General features: G+C 39.5%; 1 protein-coding gene across 1 annotated transcript in view; it reads right to left on the reverse strand.

The window, feature by feature from the left end:
- Window positions 1-694: 694 nt before the first annotated feature.
- Window positions 695-14,252, reverse strand: part of zranb2 (zinc finger, RAN-binding domain containing 2) — a 51,786-nt gene continuing 38,228 nt past the window's right edge. The window contains exons 8-10 of the mRNA XM_085982784.1: window positions 13,171-13,257; window positions 3,717-3,884; window positions 695-3,438 (exon numbers count right to left, since the gene is read on the reverse strand). Of these exons, the coding sequence (XP_085838910.1) occupies window positions 3,375-3,438; window positions 3,717-3,884; window positions 13,171-13,257 (319 nt within the window). The 3' untranslated portion in view covers window positions 695-3,374. The remainder of the gene's footprint in view (window positions 3,439-3,716; window positions 3,885-13,170; window positions 13,258-14,252) is intronic.

Genomic DNA, 14,252 nt, shown 5'->3' on the forward strand with positions numbered 1-14,252 from the left:
TGTACAGCTGTAGTAAGGTATCCCTATTCCTATACTCGAACCCCCTTGATATGAAGGCCAACATACCATTTGCCTTCTTAATCGCCTGTTGCACCTGCATGCTCTCCTTCAGTGACTGGTGCACAAGAACACCCAGGTCCCTCTGCACTTCCCCATCTCCCAATCTATTGCCATTTAGATAATAATCTACCCTCCTGTTTTTACCCCCAAAGTGGATAACCTCGCATTTATCCACATTATAGTGCATCTGCCACGTATCCGCCCATTCCCCCAACCTGTCCAAATCGCACTGTAGCCTCCGGACATCCTCATCAGAGCCCACCCCTCCTCCTAGTTTAGTGTCGTCAGCGAATTTGGAAATATTGCATCCAATTCCCTGATCCAGATCATTTATATATATTGTGAACAGCTGGGGTCCCAGGACAGATCCTTGCGGCACCCCGCTGGTCACTGCCTGCCACTTCAACAAATCGGTGTTTGCTGTCATTTAATAACCATTAAAAAAAATCTTTTGTATTTTGAAAATAGAGGTCAGAGTGCATATCTGAAGCATACCAAATTTCTCCAAGACAGCAAAACAGTGAGGGAACATTAGCCTCACTTAAACCACAGGAAGAACCCCCTCACCAAAAATATCATTTTTTTTGTTTAAGTCTAATAATTAGTCAAAACCCAACAAATGCAATTAGACAAATTTAATTCAAACCACTTATTTTTTCTTTTTATTGGTGCTTGAACATGACATGTGATAAAGAACCATTGGAAGATTTATTTACATACACATGGTCTACAAAGTATTTTTCTTGTCTCCAATGAAAACTATTACACAGGGCTAGATGAACAAGCTGATGACCTTAAGCAAATTAATTGTCACTTTTACCATTTATAAACATCCCAAACTTCTCACTAATGAAGTTACCAAAATCCCACCCAGATATTAGCAATCCAATTAAGTGGCCTCAGCTAAATTTCTCTTTAAATACAGGAATAGATTATAGGCAGTCAAAATTTGAAGGCAGACAAAATTCAGTAGAATTTTGAATAACATGTTTTGATAAAACTACAGGCTTGAAAATGCAATTAAATTTTACACTCCTTATTTCATGTAATCCTGTAAATTTAACTACAATGCACATTAATGCCACTGTCTATGAAGATCTTGTTGCCCATGAAAGTCACACTGATAAGTCTATGCTCAGAGGAATCCTGCACAAATCAGATCTTCCAATATTTCCAGAGCTGAATCCCAAAACACTGCAATAGATATTGGCCACCTGTTCCTCAAGTTGATTTTATACGAACTACAAATAGAAATGGAAGTGTAGACTTGTTGGTTCTGAAAGAAGGTGTTAGAGAGATTAAAACTGTAAAATCTTAAGAAAGTAGACCACTTATGCAATAAGGTGTATGCCCTGAAATTAAAAAAGCAATCCCTTACTTGCCTAACTTGTCTGGTGCCTGTAAGATAATCAAAGAAAACAACAAAAACCTGAAGAAAAAAAGATCCAATAAAAACAATGTTCACATTTGCACCAAGTAGGCAATTACTTGGCAATGCCAAGTAAGTTTACAAACAAAAAAAGTTAGAATTTTTGCAGAATACTTACCTTCCTCTACCATTTAACATAGCTGAAACCACCTTTGGAGTTCTGAAAAGCAGAGCTTCTGTTTAACGGTGCAAATACTATTTTCTTCTAACCAGGTTTAAGATTAGAGAGGTATATTAAGCCATAACAATTCCATCAATAATGGAAGACAATTGATGAATTATTTATTTTGAAAAAAGATCTGTCAGGTATACTCAACATTTTAAACATTTAAAAATGGTTGCAGATTGAAAATGCACTAATGCATTGAGGGAAAAATGGTAAAAAGGTGTAAATGTCAGACATTGTGCTCAATTGGTCAATGGTCAATGGTCAAACATGGAACACTTTTCCAGTTTTTACATCAGTGTCAGCATCCCCAGGATGTGTAAAGCTCTGGTTAGCTATCTCCATTCTGTCCCAAAAGTGGATCTGAAATTATTGTCCTAGAAGACTCTTCCTACAATACCATGACATTATATCAATTTCTTACACCAGCCACTGTGGCTTCTGTGGCAGACTGACCATCAGTAGGTAATTTTTGCTGTGGTGTCCACCAAGAACTGCATCAAAACTGCTCAAGCTCTTTTCACTTTGGCACCTATGTTTAAATACAGTCCAGGACAGAGTGAAAAACACCCCCCCCTGAATTCAAGGATCCTGAAATAAAAGGAGAACCATTCAATGCCGTTCCATACAATATATATATTTTTTAAACTTATAAATTTTAAATCTAGTTTTCTCTTTTAAAGTACATCGAAAATAAGTGAACACAATCTAAAAATAAAGGATCCGCATAAGGCTTCAGATTTCTGCAATATTCCCTCCTACCCAGTTAGAGGACAAGGTAAATGGGAAGCTGCAAAGCTGTTTTGTAATCAGCAAGAGGCACATGAAAAATTTGGATGGAGTGGAAATATTTATAGGAAAAAGTCAGGGGAAGACCAAAAACACCCCAATATTTTTTGTTCAAAGTACTCTAATATTGTCAAGCATCCCAGAGTGGTTCTATAGGGAATAGCAGGTGTAGTGACTCCAAACTGGCCAGAGCTACAGGATTCTGGAAAACATACTATTTGCTGAGATGCAGATTTCCCAACTGACAGCATGATTTTCCAGGGTCCTACAACTCTGGTGTGCCTCGCAGACTGGTTTCAAGTTGCGCCATCTCCAGTCTCCTATGGAAAGCACAAGGATCACCAAAAAGGTTAGCACAGAGGGAATCCTGAAAAACCCGATACATTGAATGAAAATGGTAAACAAAATTCTGCCGAGTCCAATACTGTATCCTGGTTCACAGTGTGCCAAAGTACTTTGAACAACAAGTACTCCCCTAGAATTTCCTATCCCTTTAAAGTTTCTCCTCTAAAGAAGGCCACTTGTATGTCTGCCACATGTGTTATTGGTGGTCTGGAACTTGAACAGAAACACTGTGTTATAATGCTGTAAGTGTACAGATCTATACATAACGTACACTTCAAAATTCACATCTTTATAGTCCATGCAATCAAAAAGCATCAAAATCAGTTTTATGTAGTCCCATGAGAAAAAACTATTATGGCTTAATATACTAATTTAATACACCAGGGTACAATTTCTAACAAACTTCTTAAAGCAACAATAGGTTTAAGATTACATCAGCAAGACTTCATCAGGACAAACACCCAGGTTTTTTTTTGTCTTCACAACATATCAGGTGATCTTGCTCAAGACACTAATAATTTTAAAATAAGTTTCATGCATTTTCCAGAAATTACTGAATTTTTAAAAACTGCAGATCTTAAAACATTATTTCTGTTTAGAACTTGAACGGGAGCCCGAGTGAGAGGATCCAGAAGACGACCCACTGCGCCTGCAAAGACAAAAAATCAACAAGGTGTGCAAAGCTGAGTTTAGGGAAACTGCAGTTACATCTTGTAAGAAGTAACCCTTCTAAATTAAGATGCAGAAAATATGCATCATTTATATTATAAAGCCCACAACCTGCGTGAAGAAGCATCCTTCTGACATTTTAATTCCAATAATCTCGTTAACAAAAAGACAAGTTTTTGTTATAAATGGGATGGTTTCTGCAGTCCTGTTAAATTCTATTAACCCTGTACGCTAATCTTATTCTACAGAAGCCCAAACCTTTCTGCAGACCAAGATCTTGAGTCAGAACGTCTAGTTTTTTTGCGGCCACTGGAGGAAGATGACCTGGAACGGCTTCGTTTTTTGCCTCTTTCAGAGGAAGATGATGATCGAGAACTTGAGCGAGACCTCTTCCTTGGAGATGAAGACCCCCGGCGTGATCTGGAGCTGGATTTTGATTGATTGGGAGAAAGTTAGATTTATGCCAACTAATATTCCAACAGATTCAAGGTTACATTTGACCACTTATTTGGTTTTAATATTACTGGATGATTCAGTGCAAGGTTATCACTACAGCATGAGGAGATCTGAAAAAGCAGCAAATATCTTCACTTCTTTAAGATTCCTACAGTGATGAAAGCCAAATATTTATAGATTCATATCTGTTCCGAGACCCAATAGAAAAATGTTAGCAGCTCAGAGGTAGAATATCTGCATGGGAGCAACTGTGCCTAATTAAGCTATTAATGCATTAACTTTCATCTACCTAGTAAGAGTGATCAGTTAAGGGATGGGATGGATAGACCTGGGCTCAAATCATAAAAATAGAAGAGTTTTCTAATCCAGGGATGTCCAACCTATGGCCCTTGGTAATCCAGCACTCAAAACACAACAACTCAATTCTATATGCATTCCCCCCCTCCCATTTGTTGGTTTCTCCGGTTTTAATTTTGCAGGTCTGGGAGGCCTGCTTTTAGCACACTTGCCTCACTGGATTAATTGTACATTAGGAATAACTAGGATCTGTTAGTGTCAGCAACTGGATATATAAATACAAACTAATGGGATCTTGGATTTAAATCTTGTGCACACCTACACTGTTCATGAAGGCAAAAGCTTGGACAAGGCTGTTCTAACCCACTACCACCCAGAACAGTGAATTTAGACAGGGTTTTCAAGTTTGGGCCTTTTGACATAGCATACTGCTGCCATAGAGACACAGTAAGCATGTGACTGTTACATAATGGCACATTTCAGGCAGCAGCAGTCATGCCAGTAATTACAAGAACAAGCTTTTGGATATTTTACAAAAACTAAAGATAAACCTTTTCAACGACTCCTTTACTGACACAATGAATAAAATGAAACTGTATAGCAATTCCAAAAGTCAGTGAAGTAGATACTGAATTATTCACAGTGCACCCAAGTACAGCAGAGCCCCCTACTGAATATTTAACTAACCAGGGAAATGACAGCACATCAAGTTTTGAACTCACTATCTACAGGAGTACTGTATAAAATGGATTTTACCCTTTCTTCAGTCCTTTAATAAAGCCTGGCTCAACAAGGTACTTTATAGATAAAGATATGATAGATACAGGAAACTTTGGTTTATCCGGAGGTTGTATGTCTGGAATACTCGATCTAACGGCAAACATCAGGAGCCGTTTTCTAGAAGTATTTTTAGATCTCGTTCTTTTTTCCCCCCCAAAGTCAGGCACTGCAAGGTCTGTAGCTATAGCAACAGCTTCAGCTAGAGACGCTTGCAGCTGCAGCCGACTCTTTAGAAGCTGTTGCTAAGCAACAGTGTTTGCTGTCAGATACGGAGATGAAAACCTCCATATGCTTCAACATTAACTTTGTATGTCCGGCAGTTTTGATAGATCGGCAACACGCCGGTCCCATCGGTGTCGGATATCACAAAGTTTCCTGTAATCATCTTCAAGGACAAGGGCAACTGAATGTGTTTTTAAAGAAGCAAACAAGGAAATGACAGCACCAGTTGTGATGGTTCAGGTCAATGGCCTTTCATTAACTGTTTCTCTCTTCACACTCTTTCAACTGTGCCAGTGTGGGCAGGCAGCAAGCAGAACCCTGTGCTCCCCACAATGAAGAAAAAATTAGCTAATCTAGTGCAACTTTGAACTGTCTACAAGCAGCACTGCAAAAAAAGTCTGAGAAAACCTGCATCTTTCCTTTTAGCTGGGAAGATGCATGTGGTACAGAGATTATGCAATAGGGACTATACAACAGATTTTGTCTGATTATGCTCCCGTGAAGCACCTTGGGACATTTTACTACATTAAATTCTGCTATATAAATGCAAGAAGTTGTTGGTGGGATTGCTTTTCTAAAATACCTGTTCCTCAGCTTCTCTTTCACCGAGTCTTCTGCTTCAATCTCTCACTCTGCCCAGTTTAGTCACTTCCCTCTCGTCCATTGTCAAACTATTTTTCTTTTCAGTCTGTTTGCCTTCCTAAGTACCTGATCAGTTCTTCTCACAGCTCAATTATATATTGGTCAAAAGATACACACATCATAGATCTAATAATAAATCATTCCACAAATTCTTTCACCAGAGCTGAAGTGCCACAACTGCACAGCCACCATAAGTTAGTGCATTACTTCAGGATGTAGCAGGAGACTACCATGTCCAGTCAGATTGGTGCAGAGGGCCACTAGCTACTTACACAGCCTGTACTTGACTCCAACTGGGAGCTCCCAAGATTATTCAAAGACTGCAGCAGGGCACTTGGGTAGACATACACAACATGCATTTTTATGGTGCTTCTCACATGCAGGAAGCTGTCTCAGTGCTTTACAGTTAGGAAGTCCAGAAATATACAAGATGTATTGCAACTTGGACACAAAAGTCAAAAGGGAACAGAGTTAAGTCAGGGATGTCAAACTCAATTTACAGGATGGGCCTGATCTGACATCCTGGCACTTGGCTGAGGCAACACTCAGCTAAAGTTATTTGGATACACTGGGATAGACATTAGTATGTGTTCTGCTGTTTTTGGACATAAAATGGGTTCAATGTATACTATTTTCTGGGTGCAAGGTCGAACACCTAATCTGTGCAGGCGGCAAGGCTGCCACGATATTGGTCCTCGCTGCTTTTAGGAATCACTGGCAGCTGCCTGAAATCAGCATTAGATTAATTTAAATATGCAAAGGGTCCTGTGCCTATTCAGGACCCTTCTGTAGAATGCTTGAAAAACTAGGTGGAGATGTGGTATGCAAGCTCCGACCCTTCTGTAGAAAGCTTGGAAAAACTAGGTGGCGATGTGGTATGCAAGCTCAGACTAGTGTTTCCAGTTCTACAGCAGCTTAAACAGCTGTCCCGCTGAAGAAATGGTCGAGAAAGTGTGTCTTTCCTGGCACCAAAGCACTACTGCGAGCCAGTGCCAGCCCAGCAATACAGCAGGCCCCAATTTGTTCCCCAACTTTGGGCGAGCTGCCTCTGGAGGCACGACAAGGGCCAGTAGCTTGTCTTATTAAAATGAGGCTTAAGCCCCAATTTCAGATGAGCATTGGGCCCCAGCTACAAATTCTGAGATCAAGCGGAGCCAAAAGTAGAGATGGGGGCATCAAGCCCCAGGTTGCTGCTGAGAGGGGAAGCTGCAACTTGCGGCTGTGCCACACGCTGAACCCCTCCACTCCCAGCCCTAGGTAAACAGTGGCGGTTGGAGTTTGAGATATAAAATCAGGGCATGCAATTCCTCGAGCGCAGTGAGAATACTCGATCTCCATCCCCCTTTTCCCCATTCACACAACAGTGAAAACAATTTTTCACGATTTATGCACAGTAAAGTCCCCAGGTTTCACTCACTCAGCACCGCTCCCACTCACCATGTTTCTGTTGCTCCCACTGTGGACCATACCCACACAACCCCACTACATTCCCCAGTTACCTACCATCGCTTCCCCCCCCCCCACCCAGCCCAAATCTCCCATCCCCTATTCCACGCTACTCCTCTCCCCATCCTCAACACCCAATCTCCTATCCCACCCCGCCAAAATCTCCAACCCCTCCCAGAGTCCCAATTTTACCAACCCCAGCTTCAATCTTTCTGATCTGTTGCTCTAAGAGAAGGTGGATTTTTACTCCTTGGGGGGGGGGGGGGGGGGGGGGGAGAAAGAGAGAGACATTCAACTCGTGGCCATCTATTTTTCACTTGAAAAATGGATGGCCAGTTGAAAATTGGGGGCAGGGCACCAATGACCCGTTGATGCCCAAGGCCACCTGATGCCATACTCAGACTTGTAAATGACCGAGCAGCATGTCTGCCGGAAACAAGCATACAGCTACTATTCTATGCAAATGAGGCCTTGCGCTAGTTTTAGGACCCTGACAAACAATTCAGGCACAAATGGACGTAGCTTGTGTCACGCAAGTTCCACCTGGTTGTACTAGGTCTTGAGTGACCTAACCAGCGATCCTTAAAGGGCCACTGGAGTCTGTTGAAAATCACAGCCACAAATTTTTTTTTTTTTTTTTTTTTTTTTTATATAAATGTTACATATTTTAGGAGCCAGAAGAAACAGAAGTGCTCCTCCCAGCTTTACAAAAATACAGCAGGCCACTGCCAGCTCAGTCCCATTCCCCCGTCTCAAGAACTACCTGTAGGCCAGCTCAGTGTTGGGACTCTGCCAGAATGGTGAGCTGCATTGGTATGACCGTTTGGCATGTGCATCTCACCACTTCTATTCAAATGGGGCCCGTTGCCAAACCAGCACATGAAGCAATTGTTCCACCGAGTCCAATTTCTCTCCCCCTTGCAGCAAGAGGACAGTTTAGCAGTGAAAGCCTTTGTACAAATATTTAAAAATATTAAAAGTTGATCAATGACAAATGTTTTAGATCACTTTAAGAAGCCTCGGAGTTCCTCAAAGTTGTGCCATAAACAAAGACAATACAGGTACGAGTGGTGAAAATGCCCAACATGGCATGCATAATTTAAATCCCAATATTGGCATCAACTGAGAGAACATTCAAGGTGGCCACGACCCTGCTCTTATCGTAAAAAAAGATATAAACTGTCAAACCCTTTCAAGAAAACAAACCATGCTCTATTAAATTCAAATAGCGAGAGATTTGTAAAAAGGAACGTTTAATAAAATAATTTGTTGGATTACAAGGGTTTTGGCATGAAAATTGTTTTCCAAAAATTATTATATACTTAAATCGAACAGAAAGAGATACTGGTGATAGAAGAGAAAGAATGGAGAACAAACATGAGATCTAGAAAAAGCACATTGTTCTTGCGGTAAACTCAGTGTCGTGGTTCCTCCCATGCTGGGATATGCTACTGTATGTGGAGGATAGCAAAATGAGGAAGAACAGTCTGTATCAGAGACTAAGGTTGGAATAACCTAAGAAAATCACATCATGCATCAAAAAGATAGACAACATTTTCATATCGACTTCCAGATTTAAGCTGCACCCAAAGATCTGCCACATCATGTGTTCAGCAATGATGTAGAACTCTAAGCAATGCAACTTTATTCTGTATGGAATTATAATGTAACTGAAAGCCATAATTTCATTGACTTAATTTTGTAGTTCCTTTATAAATTCTGCCAAATATGCTACTCCTAAACATGGAATGTTAGATACAAGTATTCTCAATCAAATTTCAAAGCTATTTAAAAAAAAAATCCCGTACTTGCTTCTAGCAAAAACAGCACATATTTTGGAACAGCTTTAAATTTCACTTATGTTGACATGATTGCATTCTCATAAGGTCAGGTATTGCAGATTGTGTACATAATCATGACTAGTCAAAACATGTTTTTGCTTGATTTTAAATGCACTTTTGTCTAGGTTCAATGTTACATACACAATTCAATTCGATCCCTTGTGTAAAGAACATCCTGAGGCATGAAATATGTACAAATCAAAAGTTTTCCACATCACATATTTGATTAAAGAGAATGTGCAAAATGGAACAATATAACTTGCAATGTTTGAAAACAGGCCAAGTTTCCCAACACACATGCTAATTGCTGTGCCACATGATCAAACACTAAACTTATCCAAGGATTTAAAATGTACAAACTTAGTGGATGTTACTTGTGAAAAATATTGCTTCTACATTTTAAGTTGAATTTTGCACTAAATGAAAAACAGTCTAACAAACTTATCCATTAAAGGCTGCATAGCAGGCTGCCAGTAGATGTACTGTATATAGGTACAGTTATTTGGTTGTTAAAAAAGAGCCAAACTATAAAATAATGTATTTGAACTGCTGAAGAGAAACTACATTTCTTGGGTCATTGTGGCAGTCATCATATTATGGCCCCATTTTATAAACTGCTAGGAAGGGGATGGGCTGATGTTCAGAAACAGAAGTGCACCTGGAAAAGGTATGAGGTATTTAAGCAGTACAGTACTTGGCAGTTTATTTATCCAGTGTTGGGAGATGAAGCAAACTCAGGCCCAGCTTAACAATTCATTATGAAAGACCAATCCAGAACAGACTCATGCAAGATTGTGAGACAACTAATTGGAGTCAAGGATGACCACACATGTTTGGCTTTATTTCATGGAGGGCAAGTCCTCTCTCTATGAGCAAAGGGAGAGGCAAAGTACAGAATTTGAACAGTCTGACATACAAAATATTTCAATAATTGCGTGGAAGAAGTGCTAAGGAGGGAAAAAAATAGCAGAGGAAGCTATTCATTTTATAAGCTACAAACTTGTGGAAAGTTGGCCAAAGATAAATTGACTGCAAAACAAAGTAAATGCTACAGCCTGAGAGCAGTTAGGGAAAGACACAGTCTTCCATCACAAGTACTTCCATAATATTCTTGGAATCTATATACAATAATAAAGTTTGATAATCGTCTCCAAGGTAGTGGGAGACCATCCATTTTGGACCAAAAAAGGATAGGTCAGAGTATTGTTTAAATGGTGAAAAACTAGGATCAGTGGAGGTCCAAAGTGATTTAGTAGTCCATGTACACAAATCACTAAAATGTAGTGGTCAGGTACAACATTTTTTTTTTTTTTTTTTATAAAAAAGGCTAATGGAATGTTAGCCTTTAGATCTAGAGGGCTAGAAAATAAAGGGAATTACGTTTTGCTACAGCCATACAAAACCCTGGTTGGACCACATTTGGAGTATGGTGTACAGTTCTAGGCACCACACTTTAGAAAGGAGTGCAACACAGATAGAAACATAGAAGATAGGAGGAGTAGGCCATTCGGCCCTTCGAGCCTGCTCCGCCATTCAATGAGATCATGGCTGATCATCCAAATTCAGTACCCTGTCCCTGCCTTCTCCCCATATCCCTTGATCCCTTTAGCCTTAAGAAATATATCCAACTCTTTCTTGAATATATTTAATGAACTGGCCTCCACCACCCTCTGTGGCAGAGAATTCCACAGGTTCACCACTCTCTGGGTGAAGAAATTCCTCCTTATTTCAGTCCTTAAATGGCTTACCCCTTATCCTTAGACTATGACCCCTGGTTCTGGCCATTCAACAGAATGTTACCTGGGCTCCAAGGGTTAAATTATGAGGAGAGATTACATAAACTAGGTTTGTATTCCAGGGAATACAGAAGGTTAAGGGGTGACTTGATTGAAATTTTAAGGATTTTGAAAGTAATTGATAGGGTAGATAGAGAAACATTTCCTGCTGGTGGGAGGACAAGGGGACATAACCTTAAAAATCAGAGTCAGGCCATTCAGGAGAGAAGTTAGGAAACACTTCTTCAGACAAAAGGGTAGAAGTGTGAAATTCTATCCCACAAAAAGCAGTAGATGCTAGTTCAATTAATAATTTAAAACCAGAGATTGATAGATTTTTGCTAGTCAAGGGTATTAAGGGATATGGAGCCAAGACGGGTGGATGGAGTTAGGATACAGATCAACCATGATCTCGTTGAATGGCAAACAGACTCGAGGGGCTGAATGGCCTATTCCCGTTTCTATGTTGTTTCATTATACTATGTTAATAATGTTTAAAGCCATCCTCAGTTACTAATTGTGCATGTATTATTATAACCAGTAACAAATCAAATAAAGCTTCTGCATTGCTGAAATCAAATAAAGCTTCTGCATTGCTGAAATTTAATGACTGACCAGTCAGTCAATCTGCTACAATAGGATTCCAATTTTAGCATCAGTACTTTTAGTGTTAATGCAAATCTACACAACATTGCACACAGCAGGTTTGGCCCTGTAATACATCAAATTGTTCCATTATACAATTAATTATTATCTCGCTATACAGACATTAAGGATATTTGTTCTTAATTCGAGGTCAAGTTTTCTTATTTCAGTCATCTATTAAATCTATGAAAAAATAATGATTTAAACATTCAAATGATTTGGGTCACAACAAGATTACATTTCATACCACTTTTTGCTATTAAGCAATACAAATCAAAAACCTTTCCCATGGATGTTGGTGGTTATCAATAGTTGTCAGACTATAAATACCTCCTGTCCTTTTACTTCACTGCCAAACCCTGAATATTAAAGAAAATGAACTACACCCCAACCCATCAACAATTATACTATGGGTTCTTTGAAATGGTCCTAGCAACAAAGATTCGAGTTGAGAAGGTTCCATCTACAGGAAACTTAGTTTATCTGGAGGGTAAATGTCCAGAAAGCTCTATCAACCGGCAAAATTCAGGAGTCTGTTCAGATAAGTTTTTTTCTTTTCGTTGCTTTTTTTCCTCCAGTCAGGCTCTGCAAGGTCTAGCTGAAGCTGTTGCTTAGCTACAGAGACGCTTGCAAGCTACGGCCGACTGTTTTGAAGCTGTTGCAGCAACAAGGTTTGTTGCTCAAATCCGGAGCTCAGAAGCTCCGTATGTTTTAACATTAGCGCTGGTTTGTCCAGCAGTTTTGATGGGACGGCAACAGCTCGGTCCCATCAGTGCCGGATACCAGAAAGTTTCCTGTATTCATGTAGAGAGATCCTGTAATCTGGCCCCAATTTTCCTCTCAAAAATGCTCACTCACTGTTCTGCAGGTGCTAGTTGTTCTCTGGCAATTTGCCAAGTAGTGATTCTTAGCCAAATCAATATGGAGTTTGGGCATCAGAGGGAAGAGACATCTCGGAGCACAATCCACATACTCAGCTGAAAAACACATTTTCCAGCAGGGGATCACTGCATAGCAATTAGAAACATTGGTTCATTTCTTTGCCCACTATAAATTAGGTGACCAGAGGCTAATTTTAGCATCTATACTGCCTTCCTGGTCAAGATCAGCTAAGACTGCATAGGATGTGGATCAAACCAAGGACTTTCTTGGCTAGTATGGTCCAGTTTAACATGAGACGATGCACTTATCTATTAAGTTCAATTTTTTTCCTAAGTCTCTGCTAAATATGTCGAAGACAGATAATTAACTAAAAGGTGCAATCATTTCGCCTTTGGGCTCACCAGTCCCCTATATTACATTAAAGTGAGTGGGCAGAAAAAAAACACAGGTTGGCGAATGCCAAAGCAGAATTTTTATCCCAAATTGCTATTGGGCTGGAGTCATTACTGCAGGCAGAAAACAAAAATGGTTGAATAATGCACTGACCCTTGCAGGTTATAAAATATCCTCAGGTTGATGCACTTCCAGCAATGAAGTCAACTGTGGTCCTATTTGAATGGCAATGGCAATAGTGATGGAATGAAAATGTCAAAAGGAGCTTAGGTGTCCTTGCCCTAGAAGTACTTTTTAAACTCTCCTAGAAGGAGAGAATGTTACCCCATTCACCTTGACTTTGACCGGGGTGATCTAGATTGACCTCTGGAGCTGGAACGTGACCTGGATCTGGAAGTGGTAGAACTTCTGGTCCGGGACCTGGAATAAAATGGCAAATATTTTCCAATACTAAAGTTCAAAATATAAACTGCATAAAAACTGGAATCAGTAGTACTTTCTGCAATTTCAAAAAATCCACGAAACAACTTCTGTTGTTAACCACCATCCACAAAAGAAAACAGAACAAATCAGCTTCGTAGCGAAGAGGAAAAGCTAACGTGAATTAAGCCACAGATTTCCCTGTGGCTCTTTACATAATCAAAGTACGAGTGAAGCAAACCCTCAGATACATCACAAAAGGACCTCATCACTCGCCACTTTTATAATCATTGGGTACAGAAAACCATGTATTCTTTTATTCTTTTAAAATAGCTGGTTAGTGAATATCAAGTGAGTTTTTTTTTTTTACAAACATTATTAAACCAAGGGTAGCTATAAAACATGAGATGAACATCCATCTAAAGGTTTGTACTATATGAAGAATTTTAGAATGGTTATTTAGAAAGCTTTTCAACTACTTCCTAAAAACAGGAAGCAGTTAAAATTCATCAATCAAAACTGCTTTGCATCAATCAAAGCTTTTCTTTTTCTTTGAAAAGCAAAGTGCAGTTATCTCCACAACCACATGAAACATGCACAACCAAGCAGTCCGTTTGGATGTTTAGAAAAGTGCTAGGAGCAAGAAACAGGGCAGTATTGCCCTTCATTTCTCACCCTTTCCTCCTCAAATTGTTTTTACCAGTTTACTTTGGCCCCAGTACAAGGTATTTCCGGATATACACTTTAACAATGAAATTACTTAAAATTACTGTTAAACAAAAACTGCCAGTCTCACTTTCATATTTATATGGCCAAACTCACTTGATCATACTGTTAGTTTTCTACATAATTTTGTATGCGACAAGCTTCATAACATCTTAACTTTTCAAAACCAGTTACTTCACTATATGAAATCAAATATTACAGTATGATATTAACAGTCTCAACCTTTGTAAATCAGATTACATTATATATAAATATAAAGCAAGAAACTA

Source organism: Somniosus microcephalus, chromosome 3 (assembly GCF_052327205.1).
Source record: "Somniosus microcephalus isolate GS21.2 chromosome 3, FLI_Smic_1.0, whole genome shotgun sequence".
NCBI lineage: Eukaryota > Metazoa > Chordata > Chondrichthyes > Squaliformes > Somniosidae > Somniosus > Somniosus microcephalus.